We start from the raw sequence: 16,083 nt of genomic DNA on the forward strand, positions 1-16,083 counted from the left end.
ACTGTCTTGGTCGCGGCTTCTGGTCGCGATCAGATTTGATCGAGACTAGGAAGGTTGCGGTCAATCAAGGGGAAGGAAAGTGGGGGCCGGGGAAAGGGAAAGAAGAAAGGAGGAAAGAGAAGGAGAGAGAGGAGGAGGAAAAAAGGAGGATGAAGAGAAGGAGAACAGAGGGGGAAAAGATGGGCGGAGAGAAAGAGGAGAGAGGGTCGTGGGTGTGGGGGTGGTAGCGGTAAGGTGGTGGCCGTGGTGGTGGAGAGTAATAAGTAGTTGTGTATTTTTTTGTATATTTGGAATTGTTTTTGATATATTGTATGGATATGGTGTTTTTGGAGTTGTTTTTGTTTGTGTATTAGTGTTGTATTGTAGATGAAAAAATTGTTTTTCAAAAAAGTCTGAATCCAAACAGAGCTAGACTAGATTTCCAGGATATCAACTTCTATGAACATTTATTTTCTCTTTCAATATTTACTATGAAAATGTCAATAATTCCGTAACAACTCATCCCTGATCAAAAGATTGTCTTTTTATCTATTCTTTTTGCCAAAATAAGGTAAATAAACATTTTACCAATATCCGAACAGTGTTTAAGTTCATCAAAAGGAAGCAAAAATTGCGGGAAAACATTTAAAATTCCATGTAAGTGAATGCACCAAAAATTTATTGCTAAGCACTATCAAAATAAATTCAACTAATTTAAAAATAAAAAATACAAGATTTGGTACATTTTAAAAGTTCACATTTCGGAGACTAAATTTTTTTTCTTTTCTAAATAAAAGACATCTTCCACCTTTTTTTCTTCTTTTCTATTTTTCATTTTTATTTTTTGATCTCAATTAAAACAATTTTATATCTTTCTAAATACAAACAATATAATTAATTATGTTAACAATTTTAATTACTTAAACCCTAAACCCTATTAATTGATTAAACAAAAAAAAGAATATTAGCACGTCAGCCCTTTGCAATCAAATCATTGGCTGTCATGCTAACTAAAAAAAAAATGGTTCCCCTGCCGTGCTTCATTAGCACAGCAGCCTTTGCTGTTTTAAAAAAGAAAATGATTCCCCTATTGTGCTTCGTCAGCAAGGCAGGTATAGTATGACTAGGAGGGGATCACCGCGCGATGCACGGTGTTAATTTCATGTTGCCCAGAAAATGCCCAGATTTTCAAGTGGAGATATCATATATCGTATGCATTGCATTTAAGTTATTTGGTTATAAAATGATTAAGCTTTTAAATAAGCAATGTTGTAAGAAAATGCGAGTAAATAAAGGTTTGCATCTAACATGGTGTCGAGAAAAAGATCAAAAAGAAAATAATTGAGGCGAATAAAATTGAAACTCAACAGTATGATTTTGCTTCATGTAGAGATGGGATGAAGTGTTGGGAGAAGTAAATGGGAGATTCAAAAATATTAAACAATGAGTAAACACTACTAATTTTTTCTATTATTCTGTGGAGGATTGATTATCTGTGGTGTTCTTAAATTTACAACGAGCATTAATTTTGATGTTGTTCAATCGTTTCTATATTGTTCATCCAATTCTTTGCATGTAACATTTTAGGGATGTAACAAGCATTTAATGCCTTTCTAAGAGCTGCCTTTCTTCATTGGCAGCACACTCCTACATTGAAGGAAGAAACCAAAACAGAATCAAACTTAAAGCAAGACCACAACTTAGAGCAGAAAATAGGTTCAAGTGGAAAAAAAGTCAAATCACCTTAAACTTCTTTTCTAGATCAGATAATTGTTTATCATTGACTGTCTGTGATTCTTCTACAATTCGGCCTAATTGTGAAACATGCGCATCCAAAGTTTTGAAAAAGTTGGCAGTTATTTCAGCAATTGACCTTGTTGTCGTGACAGCTCTTTGATGAGCCTGCAGAAGATGTCAATGTGAGTAACATTAGCTGGTTCTCTCAAATTAGATCAGAGAATGGAAAGTTATCAGGCCAAGCATGTTTCTTTAGTTTCTTAAGCAAATGCCAACCTCACGTTGCTGCTGTGCAAATGCAATTAGTTTGCTCTCCTGACCGTGAAGACTATTTTGAAGATCATTCAGCAGTTTATCAACCTCTGAAGCAATACTATTGAAAAGCTGCATTTTTTTGAACATTGATCAAGCAAAAGATACAGAGGCAAATCATGGTTGTAGCATTCAATGTCAAGAGATACTCACCTTAGTCAGGAAGATGAATGCCCAGAGACCTGAGAATTTAGATGTCCAAAAGTTGACTGTGAATTCCCATCAAGTTCCCCAGCTAAACTGTCAAGAGATTCTATACCAGAACCATACATGGTTTTCAACTACTCGAGGCGGCTTCGAAGCTCTTCAGTAGCCTAGCACACAAGAGAGACGTGAATGTATTGACAAACAATCTATGCAGATACAAGTTTATGCTATTTCATGTATACAATACCTGTGTCTTTGTGGATACAAAAGACTGCATATCTTCTTCCATATCCTTTAATTGTTGCTCTTGTTGTGTTGCTGAAGCTGTCACAGTTTTATGCAAGATGCGAAGCTGTTGCGTTAGCTGTGATTGGAACTTCTGGACAAGAATTCTGTTTCCATCTTCTATTTTGTCCTTGTGCTCTGGATAAGCAATTATGCATGAATAACAACATTAAACTGCATGGTTTTGGGCATAATACATCCTTATTCTGTTTAGATCACTAAGCTTAGCATACAAACCAATCTTAGCAAACAAATTGGAGACATCTGATGCAGCATTCTCCAGTTCTGTTCGAAGATCAAATGCCCGCTCCATAAGTGCTTTCTCTGGTAGAAGAAGACCACATGATGTCAGAAAACTGTTCTAATAATGTCTTGATGGATTATAGAAAGATTTCTTTTACATGATGGATAGTTGTTATTAGTACATAAGGTGAGAAAAAGCAAGCAGAGAAATTCAAAAACTTAATTGTGTCTAGCAAAAAAAATTCAGCTCATTGTGGGCCTCTGTCACTCTTTTGCGTTTCCTATTTAACCAAAGGCAAGTTGCACAAGTAAACAGACTAAAATATTGAAAGTAAAGGGACCTCATATCACCAGTCAAACTGGAAAAACTTAATTATGTCTATCAAAAAAAATATTCAGCTCATTGTGGCCCTTTATCACTCCTTTCTGTTTCCCATTTACCAAGGCAAGTTACACAAGCAAAAATTATGAAATGGCCCATGTATATAACATCACAGATCTCACCTAGATATTACTGAATATTAGAGTCAAAAAAGAAGGAAAATTGCTTAGGAGACAGGAAAGCATTGCAGGCTAGCAGATCAGATGCAACAAAAAATCATAAATTGAAAAAAGTTATTAGAATGACTTGGTAGCCTAAGTAACAGGAAAATAATAATAGATGCATTATTTATGCAGCAACATTAGCATTTAGGACTATATGTGAACAACTTTAAACTGTGGTGAACATTGGCCTCACCAGACTTCAGAAGATTGGCCATCAGATACTTCTTTTCTTTTATTGTGGCATTAGCTTGTCTAAACCGTTCCTCCATATCAGCCAAAGCATGCTCAGTTTCCTGCAGCATTTTCTAGAGCACAACAAAAATATAGTTGTGACATCATGAGCAAAAGAGGGGAAAACACGGCGTACTATTATGAGGGCAACAAAATAAATTAATTTTATCTCAGTTTTGTCAAGTTTGTCACTTAACTCTGCTGTCAATAGCTGTTGAGATTTGTAAAGTTCCTGAAGCACCACAAATTGCTGCTCAAAAAGCATAACGTGTAATCAATCAAGTGTTGCAAGTGGCAACAAGAAAAGACAAGCTTAAAGATTCATTTCTCAAGCATACCTTGTCCCTGGATTCCACATCAAGCTCCATGCGTTCTATCTTCTCAACCATTGCCTGAAATTAGAAACAAAATTACTAATTTTTAGGGGAAATTTTCAGGTAATACATGTCATCATCAGACCAAATGACCAGATTGGGACCTTTTTCTCGGCTTCATCCTGCAGATAACGATATTTTGGTATATAAATCCTATTTTTTTCTCTAGCAGCATACACCTCTGATGAACATAAGATTGTTAAATAGATTCAATGCAATATTGTCACGGCATGTGCAAAATTATCTAATGTGCTTAACCAGTCTGTAAACCAAAGATTTCTGTATTTATGGAAGTGTACACAACGCACTTGCATGAACAGACATAGACAGAGCAATCAACAAACCTTGCTTCAGTCTGTCAATTTCAGAGTATAGATCTTTAATCATTGCAGATTTCATCATCTTTTGATTAATCTGAAATCGCAAGCAAACCAACATTTTTTAGCAGGATATAAATGAAGACAGTCACAAACCCTATGAAGGAACACAATAGGAGAAACATAGAAGGAAATCAATACATGTAATGATGAAAGAGCTTTAAGAGCTCTTAGAAAGGCATGTAACATTTTAGGGATTAAATGCTTCTAGAAAGCTTTAAGAAACCACCATAACTCATACTTTCTGTCAAACAGCACTAGAAAAAATGTTTACAGAGGAAAACATTGATGTTCATGCCTATTTTTAGCTAAAACCTAATAAATTCATCTTCCTTTCTATAAAAATAATAGTATGATCCAATAAAATAAAGGACAAAATAAAAACTTCAAGTGATTTGAGAGTAGAGACCGAAATAAAAAGGACAAAGTTTTTATCGGCAAAAAATAAATAAACAAATAAATCAATAGATAAATAAAGCAGAACAGACCTTTGGAGGACAAAAAAGGATGGAATATATCCACAAGTACTTGCATTTGCATCCCATAAAAGTTGTCATCTTTTTCCTGCAAAGATAATACTATAAAAATTAGGAAATCGGATAAATAACACATAAAATAAAATAAAAAATCTTAAGATATAAAGATTAGAAGATCAAAGTTCTTATCGCTAAGAAAATAATTGAGTAACACAGATATTAAACCGAGCTTTATTAATTTTTAAGCAAATAAAGACCATTGGAAGAACAGAGAAAAGTTGAGTAAATCTACAAGTTATTTGCATCTCATCTAAAAAGACCAGAAACAAAAGCCTGAAAATTGAAGGTCATTTGTGGCTGTTGTTGACCTTAATTTTTTTTTAAAGAAACTTTAAATGGGGATTTGATAAGGAATCAAGAAAAAGCATTAGTACATCCGTTAGGAGAGGGTGTTAGCAAAACACCCTGACAAATAGTTGATGGCAATAAATAGAACGGGAAGTTGATGACAAATAGTTGAGCAAGCCAAAGGGAGATCACCTCTGACAGAGCAGGGACAGAAGGAATGGGGTGAATGGTTTTCCGATGAAAGGAAAGTGAATGTGAAGATGAATAACCAAAGTTGGCATGCTTGTTCAGGTATCCAAGAAAACGAATTTCTGGTCTACTCCGGGCAGCAGCAGCTCTTGTTGTCGGAGCTTGGCACCAAAAAACCGGTACTGGTATGCTTGTCTCTCGGATTCTGATTCTCCACATATACCAGTAGCTTGGCGGATGAAACTGCCAGAGTTTCCATCACCACTGAGGAAACAAAGGCTATCGCGCTAGGTAGCAGGGATACTACCACTAAAGTATTTCCCAAATAGGGGGTGAGGGGTGATAATTCGAGAAACAAACTGGTAGATCAGTTTCTGGCGCGGGGCTTTTTGTCAACCAGTGCCAGAGGAACATATATATGTGGGGACTGGAGGAGAGCGGTTGGCTACTATTGAATGGGTTTTGTGGTGTGGGGCACTGGAAGCTGCCGGCAGACTTCCGACCTTAATTTTTAGAGAAAACAATACAGAGAAAATCGGAGAGGTATGGAAGAAATGTTGGTCCGCCGGTGAGTTTGAAAAGAGAAGAAAGTAAGTGATAGGACGAAGAGTGTTTACCAAGCCCTAGTCCCAATCGTATAGAAATCAGAGGAGGAGAAAGATAAGAATTTGATGGTAGTAATCCTTGAGCCACTAACCAACCTTCAATTGATGTGATTTTCTCTGCTACTGCACGTCTTAGATTGGATCCAGTGGATAAAGAACAAACACATATAGAGAAGAAAGTTCGTGTAAATGAAGAATCGGAGGGGTAAACCAAGGGACTAAAAGTCTAAAACCCAATCAGACGAGAGAGAGAGAGAGAGGAGAACAGCTATGAACAAGGGAGAAAGAGAACCCTTCTAATGTATCGAGCCATGCGCTAGTCCCATCCTCGGCAGAACACATCAGAAAGAAAGAAAACCCTCCAATATATCTCTAGCTGGGCACGTGATTTTGGCGTGAGGAGGACGACCACATTTTAACCAATGAGAGCTTGACAAATAAGCAGACGACCACTCTTTTGCCAAAACTCATTCGCGCTTTTACTATATAGGTAGAAAACACAATTTTGTCGGAGCAACAATTCATCGACTTTTTTTTTTTTTTTTTTCAGTTATAATCTAAGGAATTAGCCCATTAAAACTTATGTGCCAATTTAGGATGGACGGATATAGATTCAGCCACTCTTGAAAGTCATAAGTTGTAGACGCAACAAATTAATCCTAAATTTTACTTATGCAATAAATAAAAAAGGAAACCGATGAAAGGGCATATTTTGAGGCAAACGTGCTCTATTCCAAAAACAAAATTATGACAAATTGTCGATTACGAGCTAATTTTTTTATTTTTATTTTTTTCACAGCCTAATATCATTCCTTCAAAAAGACCTATGACGTCCATGACAAATTACTAAACTTGGCATTTGGCAAATATACTTTGTTTGGATTGTGATTTTTCATAGAAAATTTTTACATTTTTCATGAAAATATTTTTTAATTATTTTTTATCTCACATATATTAAATTACTACAGTACATAAAAATTCATAAAAATAGCAATTCAAACGAGAACACCAAGTATTTTCCTTTTAGGTTTAAGAGTTTGCCTTTGAGTTAATCAAGCCTTAATCCTACTCAAACCACACTCTAGTGGACCCTCTACCCACCTTAAAACCACCACTACTAGGACCATTCCCATTGGAAAAGAATCACATTAATCATCCCTCCCTCCTTCAAAATCCTTCCACTTCCCCGTAAACCCCACACATTTTTCATCCCTTCCCTCCCAATAAACTTACAAAAATAACACACACTCACACTGTCACACAAGTACACATGTCTTCAATCCCCCCCCAACCAAACCACAACACCCCATAACGCCCAAAACAAAAATGAAAAAGCACCATATATCCCCCCCCCACCTTTCCCTCCCAACTCAGAACACCATAAAAAAAACAAATAAAGACTGCAAAAACCAAGATTCCATGCAAATGGAGCAGCCCTCCATCATCAGCAGTATGCCTCTAATGCTCTCCATTCTTTCCCTCTTATCTCTCCATTCTTTGTGGTCCATCCATGCTCTTAATCAAGAAGGACTCTTCCTCCAACAAGTTAAGCAATCTTTATTCGACCCGGCGGGTTCATTGTCATCCTGGTTCGACCGTGATGCCACCCCATGCAACTGGACCGGGATCACATGTGCTCGTCGTGGTAATGGACGTTCGCCTTCTCCCGCCGTCGTGTCTGTCAATCTTGCTGGTGCAGCTCTTGCTGGGCCATTTCCGATCTTCCTTTGCCGTCTCCGTTATCTTTCCGTTGTTTCTATGTCTAACAACTCCATTAACTCCTCCCTTCCTCTCTCTATTTCCCTGTGCAAAAGTCTCACCTACCTTGATCTCTCCGAGAACTTACTAGAAGGCCCCATTCCTGACACCCTCTCTCAGCTTCCTCACCTCAGGTAAAACTAATTTTGTATAGTGTTCCCCCCCCCCCCCCTTTTTTCTTTTGGAACAATGTGCAGGATTCAACAAAAAAAAAAGTTCAGCGAAAACCCCATTTTGATTTTGACTTTTGCTAATTTTTTGATGGTTTTTTGACTGCAGGTGTCTTAATCTTGATGCTAACTACTTATCTGGGGATATTCCGGCGAGTTTTGGCGAATTCAGGAGACTTGAAAGTCTTATTCTCACTAGCAATCTCCTGAATGGAACAATCCCTGCTTCTTTGGGTAATATAACGAGTCTCAAACGTCTACAACTGGCGTACAACCCGTTCAGGCCGAGTCAACTCGCTCCGGAACTCGGTAACTTGACGAACCTGGAGGACTTCTGGCTGACTAACTGTGGCTTAATTGGTTCAATTCCCGAAAGTTTTGCTAAACTGAGTCGACTCGCTAATTTCGACGTGGCGGAAAATGGACTCACTGGGCCGATACCTACATTGTTTTTCCAGCTGAAAAATATTGTACAATTGGAACTGTACAACAACTCGTTCACCGGAAAGTTACCTTCGGGATGGGCTAATTTAACAGAGTTAAGACGGTTTGATGCGTCGATGAACAGGTTAACCGGGAGGATTCCGGACGAGTTGTGTCAGTTGCCACTCGAGTCACTCCATTTGTATGAAAACAAGCTAATGGGTGCACTTCCAGAGAGTATGGCCAAGTCTCCAAATTTATACGGGCTGAGATTATTTTCAAACCGACTCAACGGGTCATTACCGAGTGAACTCGGGAAGAACTCGCCTTTACAAACTCTAGATGTTTCAGGGAATCAATTTTCGGGAAAAATCCCGGAAAGTTTGTGTGCCAAGGGGAAATTGGAGGAGCTTCTTTTGATTTTTAATTTATTTTCAGGGAATATTCCGGCAAGTTTGGCAAAATGCCGGAGTTTAGGTCGGGTCCGGTTACGGTTCAACCAGCTAACTGGAGAGGTCCCGGCTGAGTTTTGGGGTTTACCTCATGTGTATTTGCTAGACCTTGGTAATAATGTGCTATCAGGCCACATATCACACATGATACAAGGTGCAAAAAATTTGTCAACCCTTGTAATTTCGAATAATAAATTTTCGGGGAATTTGCCGGATGAAATTGGAATGCTAGACAATTTGATTGACCTTGAAGCTAGGCATAACAAATTTAGTGGGAAAATTCCAAGTTCATTGGTTAAATTGGAGCAATTAAGTAGGCTTGATCTCTATGACAATGTTCTTTCTGGGGAAATTCCAGAGGGAATTCGGGCTCTGAAGCAGCTGAGCGAACTCAATTTGGCTAGAAATAAGTTGTCTGGTGAAATCCCTGATGAAATTGGTTATTTGCCAGGGCTTAATTACCTTGATCTTTCCTGGAATAATTTCTCAGGAGAAATCCCACTTGCATTGGAGAATTTGAAGCTAAATGAGTTAAATTTATCATGTAATCATCTTTCAGGGACGATACCTCCACTTTTTGACAAGGATGTTTACAAGGACAGCTTTTTGGAGAATCCAGGTTTATGTGGTGGTTTTGCCGGCTTATGTCCCAGAAAAAGAAGAGGCAGGGATACAATTTATGGGTTGGTCCTAAGATCAGTTTCTGTGATTGGTGCATGTCTTTTGATTGTTGGACTCGTTTTCCTCATCTGGAAGCACAAGAATATCAAGAAAGTTAAGAAAGGAGTCATCATGAACAAGTGGACATCGTTTCAAAAGTTGGGATTCTCTGAAACTGAAATCATCACTTGCATTGATGAAAATAATGTCATTGGAAGTGGAGCCTCAGGAAAAGTATACAAGGCTGTTCTCAGTGATGGTGAGGTGGTTGCAGTGAAGAAGCTCTGGGAAAGATCAAACAAAGACGACTCCAGTTTTTCGAGTGTCGATTCTGAGAAAGACGAGTTTGAAGTGGAAGTTCAGACATTGGGAAATATCAGGCATAAGAACATTGTGAGATTATTGTGTTGTTGCAGTAGCGGGAGTTGTAAGCTTTTGGTGTATGAATACATGCCAAACGGGAGCTTGGGTGATCTGTTGCACAGTAGTAAGGGTGGATTGCTAGATTGGCCGACTAGGCTCAGAATAGCATTGGATGCTGCAGAGGGGCTTTCTTATCTACATCACGATTGTGTTCCTCCAATTGTGCACAGGGATGTCAAGTCAAATAACATATTGTTGGATGAACATTTGGGAGCAAAAATATCGGATTTTGGGGTCGCCAAAATTGTCAAAGTAGCTAACAAGGGTGTTGAGTGCATGTCTGCGATTGCTGGTTCTTGTGGTTATATTGCACCAGGTACGGCATCTGATTACATAACCATTCATTTCTCTGTTTGTTATCAATTTTTCTTGACAACATTATTGCCATTCACAAAGAGCTCCTTCAAATACGTTATCTTAACATTCTTGGGCTTTACAGCTGTTTATAATGCTAGCTATCACCTTGTCTTCTACTTCAGGTTGTTACTTCAATGACGCGCAACTTTGTTGCTTTCTGTCTATACTACTTTCCAATCCTTTGGATTTGCTTAATACACAGTCATCAGTTACAGAAAACTCTCTGCTTTAGCTTGCTTTAGCTTGTTTTATCAATCCGTAAATTCAGGTTGATGCAAATGCAACTTTTGTCCTCAACTTGCAGAACTTCTTCTAATTTTTGTACTTCAAATAGTCAATTAAATCTACATTTTAGAAGTCGAATTTGCATGCTGTTTTTCTGATGAATTAAGCTAATAAAGGTTTCATCTTGCCTTACTGCAGAATATGCATATACTCTGAGGGTGAATGAAAAGAGTGACATATATAGCTTTGGTATTGTCCTCCTGGAATTATTGACTGGCAGAAGACCTGTTGATCCAGATCTTGGGGACAAAGATTTGGCTACATGGGTCTGCACAAAGTTGAACCAGAAAGGAATTGATCATGTGATTGATCCCAATCTTGCTTCCACTTACAAAGAAGAAATTTGCAAGGTTCTTAACATTAGTTTACTTTGTACTAGCCCTCTTCCAGTCAATCGACCCTCGATGCGCAGAGTGGTGAAAATGCTGCAAGAGTCGAGTACACATTGCAAGACTAAGACTGCAGAAAAAGAGTGTAAGCTATCAACTTATTCTTATCAAGATAATTCCAAAGAGAGTAGCATTGTTTGAGAGAAGTAGAGAGATGCTCTTAAGTTAGGGCCTATCAACATGAAGAACAAATTGTAGTAGTATTATTATAGTTTCAGTGCCTCTTGGAGCATGGGACAGATGGCCCTTAGTTTTGAAAAAGGAAAGGGCTGGGGTATTTCTCTTCTTATATTAGAAATCAGAATTTCGAACATTATAGGTTAGAGTATTGATTAGTGCAGTTGGAATTGGGAAGTGTTACTTCTCCAGTAGTTGTGAATATGCCATGATATGTATATGTTAGTCTCAATGCACCTTTCTATTGGCCATCTGCTCATCCATGGATATACACAAAAGGCACTTAGGCCAATTCAGCAGAGATCACAACAAACATTTCTGCTCACTCGGGCCTAATTTAGGCTGTTGCTTTATGTGATATAAGTAGTTGTCTTCCTCTGCCGGCCAATATTTAGTGAACTGGGGTCCTAAGCTGTAAATGAGTCCAGAAATCAGTTTTTCTCAAGAAAATGACTAGAGCACATACATATGGACCCCCAATTCAATTGACCACACTAGTTGAGGACTCAATAATCGGTGCCAGTGGCTACATGCAATCCTTCCTGTCCACAATGAAAGTTAGATCCTCGTGCAGCCACGAGTCAATCCCAGTTGAGATAATGTAGTATGCAAAATTGAACTGTTTCAAAAAAGAGTTTCTATTAAAGAAATGCTAAGAGATGCAATCAAGTTGTGGTTGGCAAATGCAGTGCTTGGGGAGTGAAGAGCGGTTGCTCTTGTTTTACCTCTTCATAGTATACGAGTCTTACAGCATCTTGGCCTGCAGCTTTTGCACTGGATTTTCCTTTGTGCTAGAATATTTCTTTAAACCTTTCTGCTTTTGGTAGTTTTTGTATTGGCTGCTACTTGTAATCGGTGTTGGTAAGTTTTGTAATAGGCTTGTTGGCAAGAACAAGAAAGGTGCCTGTCTCCAGCACTGGCAGTACTGATTTTACTGGTGCATTTGATAAAATTAAAGTCTAAAAATTGAAATCTGAAGTCTAAATCTATTAAGTTATTAAATTGTTAAATATTAAATCAAATATATTTGAGCGTATATCACATTCATGATAAGTAAATAGCTTATCACTTATTTTTTAGAGCAAGTTTTGCCTAGGAAATTGAATGCCGCTTAATTAATTGAGATGTTCAATTTTTCGTTATTAAACACGTCTAAACATATTAAACTCTAAATCTATTAAATTTAAGTGTTGAACTGGATTATCAAACAAAACTTCTTTTGCTGTGCTTCCTATAGAATGTGATACTGTACATACAAAAACAGGGAGCTGAGAATTAAATCAAGTTTAGATTGAATTTTGGTGTACCATATAATACATATATCGAGATCTTTTCTATGATCATAGTGAATTTACTATTCTCAAAGCCATAGAGCAAAATCATATACCTACCACACACTTTTTGGCGAGTTGGTTGCTTTGCCCAGGAAAAGAATTTCAAAAGTTCTCGTATTTGCTTTTCCGGGAAAAGAAATTGTATTTCATGAAGCTCACATCTCGGAGCCCCTGCCCTCAAAGGCGTGAGATCTTCAACCTATGCAAAACCACGACTTAAGATAAAGACATCTAAAACTGTACATATATATCTCGTGGTAACAAAAATGGATTGTTCCGAGGGATATCAAGGTTCAATCTTCCGTTCATATTTTGTCGACCAATCCGTCCTAATTCACATCTTTGTAGAAAGAATTTTTTTTTTTTTTGTAATTTCTTACATAAGGATTTAGAAAATACCGAATCTCCGCCTCCACAAGCGAATTGTTTATAAACTCTAAACTGGCATTTTCTTTTGACCTAATTTTTTTCTCTCCTTCTCATTCAGAAAAGACAAAAAAATTTCAGGATAGCAAATATTCTCTAGAATTTCTCTTAGATTCAAACCCATAGTTGATGATAAAATTAGAATAGATATTTTTTGTTTCCTACTCACATGAGCCCATATCCTTGCTTTTCTATCAATCTTTAATTCCGATCTTACTCCCCAATATGATATTATGGTACCGTTATGGTCCAATTCTAACCTGTAATAATACCAGGACTTTACAATATTTGATTGATCAAAATTCTATATACTCCATTCACTATAAAAGTTCCTATGAAATTCATTAGAGGAATGTTGCCAATAAAAATTGTTTATTCTTGCATATCTCTGCCGGTTTAGGAATGTTGCCAACAATAACTATCGAGTACAGATTAGGACGGTCAATGGTTTGGGTTTGAACCCAGATCCGACCCGCACTCAATAGTTTTTTTCGGGTATGGGTTAAGAAATAATTCGTTATTTGGACCCGGACCTAGATCCGTACTCATTTACTCTCACAAAAAGCGGGTTAGATATAGATATAGGATTCTGACCCGTATCTAACCCGGAACCGAATAATACATTAATAATTATAAAATATAAAGATTTCAAAATACAATAATAATTCTTTTATCAAATTACCAAACCCTAATCTTGTTGGGGCTTTATTTCTAACTACAATAATATTTCTAAACACAATAATATTTCTAAATACATTATTTCTAAGTACAATAATATAAATATTTCTAAATACATTATTTATGTTGGGCTTTATTTTTTTCGGGTAGACCTGGACCCGTTGGATCCAATTCCAGGACCCTAAGCACAAGACCGTCGGGTTTGGAATTGGTACATTATGACGAGTTTAGGTCCAAAATTTTTAATTTCAACCCGAACTAGACCCGTTGATAGATCTAACGCAGATACATATAATTACAAAGAATATGTGAATAATTCATACATAGCATAAGGGTAAATTACTTATTGTCTTGCTGTAATTTTACAAAATTCCAGATGACCTCTCTAAAATTTTAAAATATTCATATAACCTCTATGTGGTTTTTTGTAAAGTGAAAAGTGGATGGAATGCACAATTAGTTACAGCATTTATATCAAATATTCTTTAAAAAACACGTGTGATAAAATCTTAATATCCATATAATCCCCTTATTAGTTGTATAAGTATTTACTTTACACCCTTATGATTTTTGCTTTTATTCACGTAATCTCTATATACTTTTATACAAGGTGGTTAAATCGTCGATTAATTTAGCATTTAAGTAACAACACTATTGGTATTTCAACTAACAATATTAGTTATTTTCCGTCAAGTTTCCTCTTTATATAAAACCATATGGGGTGAAGTGGACATTTTGAAATGTTAGGAGAGTCATGTGTCAACAAATGAAACCGCAAGGGGTTACATGTAATCTACCCTCTTTTTTGAGCAAAATAGAAAGAACTTCATTAATGATTTGCAAAGTGACACATGCACGAGGAAATCCTCAAACTACATCAGCAAAATGGCACTAAGCATTATAAACTAACAAAATTGCTTAAAATCTAAGCCCCACTCAACAGTTAGAATCCAATTTTCATGAGTTCGAGGAATTTTTCCCCAACTAAGAACAATGTTTTGAGCCTCTCGAACAATAGCAGCTAGAATAATTGCTGAAGCACACTTAAGTTGGAAAATTACACGGAGTTTTTTAGCCATGATTGTTCTGTGAAACGAAAACTAGACAAAGATAAACAAATGAATAAATCACACAAACGCTTCAAGCATTTACACTTTCCATTCGTGCCTTGTTTTTTCTTCTTCCATAGGGCCTAACTTCAATTATATATTATGCTAATGTATCGAAAAGTTCTCCTCGACCAGGATCATTGTCGAAATCACCTAATAAAAAACCTTCTTAGCCGCACATATGCGATCAAATGCCTCTCAAGAATCTTTGAAATAAGCTTGCAGAAGTACTCCTCCAAATTTGCGAACAAAAAAGTTTGGTTGTTGTGCGTCTAATTGCATATTTGTAGGTGTGATGACATGCCCTTAAGGACATAATTGATTCAATAATTTGCTATGATTTTTCTCTGAAGAGTCATCCATGTGATCTTCCAAAACTCCATTTCATTTGTCATATTAGTAGAATTTGGTGATTGGATGCCCGGGATGTCTTACGCAAACTAGAATTGTCCTTCTCATTCTATAGCAGATTTGTGTTACACAAATTCACCGATTGCTGCTATTCCCTTTTAGATTTCTTGTTTACTTTCCTGATGTTGCTTTTTGTACATTAGCCATCATTTGTTTAGGCATCTCCATAGGTACACACCCCAAGCACATAAGACAAATATGTAATGTATAAGCTTCCCAATCACCAACTCAACAGAATTAGAACTTTCATCCTGGGGCAGCTTACTTTATGTATCTTTTTCGATTTCAGCTCCTGAATTCACAAATAATCACTAATATGTTAGAAGAAGATTATTCTTTTTATTTTTTAATTTTTTTTATTGCACAAATTTGGAAAGCAATTTCTCATCCTTTCTCCCATGAAAATGTTGGATGTAACAGGCCTTCTGGTGAGGATGATCACTGATGTTTTCCAGGCCACCAGCAATCAAGAAATAGGGTGTGTACATATATAGAGACGTAGAAATACAGTAACACTAATTTTTTGCTTAAGCTAAGAATACTTTAATGACTAGGCAACAGACATGGCCATGATAAATACACTCAACTACTTTGCTATAAATCCCTTTGAAGTTAGAACTAAATATTTTACTTGTAACACCAAAAAAAATGGAAATTAATTAAAAAAAAAAGACTGATATTTACTTATACAAACATATATAGAAAGTTTATGGCTTCACAATTACTGTTCTTGGTGAGTATGTCCATACGGGAGGGGAGGGGGGGAGGAGGAGGGAGGGAAGAAAATAGTTTCAGTTCCAATGTCGCCCTAGAGTGCAAATGAAGCCATGAAATATGAGAGAAACAGTAAAGAGAAGTATAAGTAGAAATTGACAACGAACTATATTTTTATTCCTTTGCTTATACTCCTCATGCAATGCAAGAAAAGAAATCTGTCTCTCACAGTCGGTTGTCCGATCTACACTCAATACTTCTATTTTGTCTTTTCTTTCTTGGTTATGATTTTTAATTTCTCTTATCGAGCAGTAAGTATCTTAGTATCTATTCAAACTTCCCTTTAGGTATCGTTTAAAGAACCCTTAAGTACATTTCTTGCTGATGAGGCTTTCCTAAAACAATGAGTTTACCTAAACGTGAGCTCCAAGCGATCTCTTTTTCTCTGTTTGGAACCAATGAAATCCC

The 16,083-nt window shown here is 36.8% G+C and overlaps 1 protein-coding gene and 1 pseudogene across 1 annotated transcript; one reads left to right on the top strand and one right to left on the bottom strand.

Moving 5' to 3' along the window:
- Window positions 1-1,447: 1,447 nt before the first annotated feature.
- On the bottom strand, window positions 1,448-6,167 carry LOC113772143 (annotated as a pseudogene).
- A 1,058-nt stretch (window positions 6,168-7,225) lies between these two features.
- On the top strand, window positions 7,226-11,872 carry LOC113772434 (receptor-like protein kinase HSL1). The gene is made up of 3 exons (XM_027317027.1): window positions 7,226-7,741; window positions 7,887-10,051; window positions 10,516-11,872. The coding sequence occupies exons 1-3, from the start codon at window positions 7,269-7,271 to the stop codon at window positions 10,905-10,907; spliced, it is 3,030 nt and encodes a 1,009-aa protein (XP_027172828.1). The 5' UTR covers window positions 7,226-7,268; the 3' UTR covers window positions 10,908-11,872.
- Window positions 11,873-16,083: the final 4,211 nt, after the last annotated feature.

The sequence above is a fragment of the Coffea eugenioides genome, chromosome 5 (assembly GCF_003713205.1).
Source record: "Coffea eugenioides isolate CCC68of chromosome 5, Ceug_1.0, whole genome shotgun sequence".
Taxonomy (NCBI): domain Eukaryota; kingdom Viridiplantae; phylum Streptophyta; class Magnoliopsida; order Gentianales; family Rubiaceae; genus Coffea; species Coffea eugenioides.

What these genes read in the sequence shown, in the direction of transcription:
- LOC113772434 (XM_027317027.1), top strand. Translation starts at nt 7,269, where the DNA reads ATGCAAATGGAGCAGCCCTCCATCATCAGCAGTATGCCTCTAATGCTC. An exon ending in TCTCAGCTTCCTCACCTCAG is followed by an intron (nt 7,742 to 7,886) that starts GTAAAACTAATT and finishes TTTTGACTGCAG; the next exon opens with GTGTCTTAATCTTGATGCTA. An exon ending in TTGTGGTTATATTGCACCAG is followed by an intron (nt 10,052 to 10,515) that starts GTACGGCATCTG and finishes GCCTTACTGCAG; the next exon opens with AATATGCATATACTCTGAGG.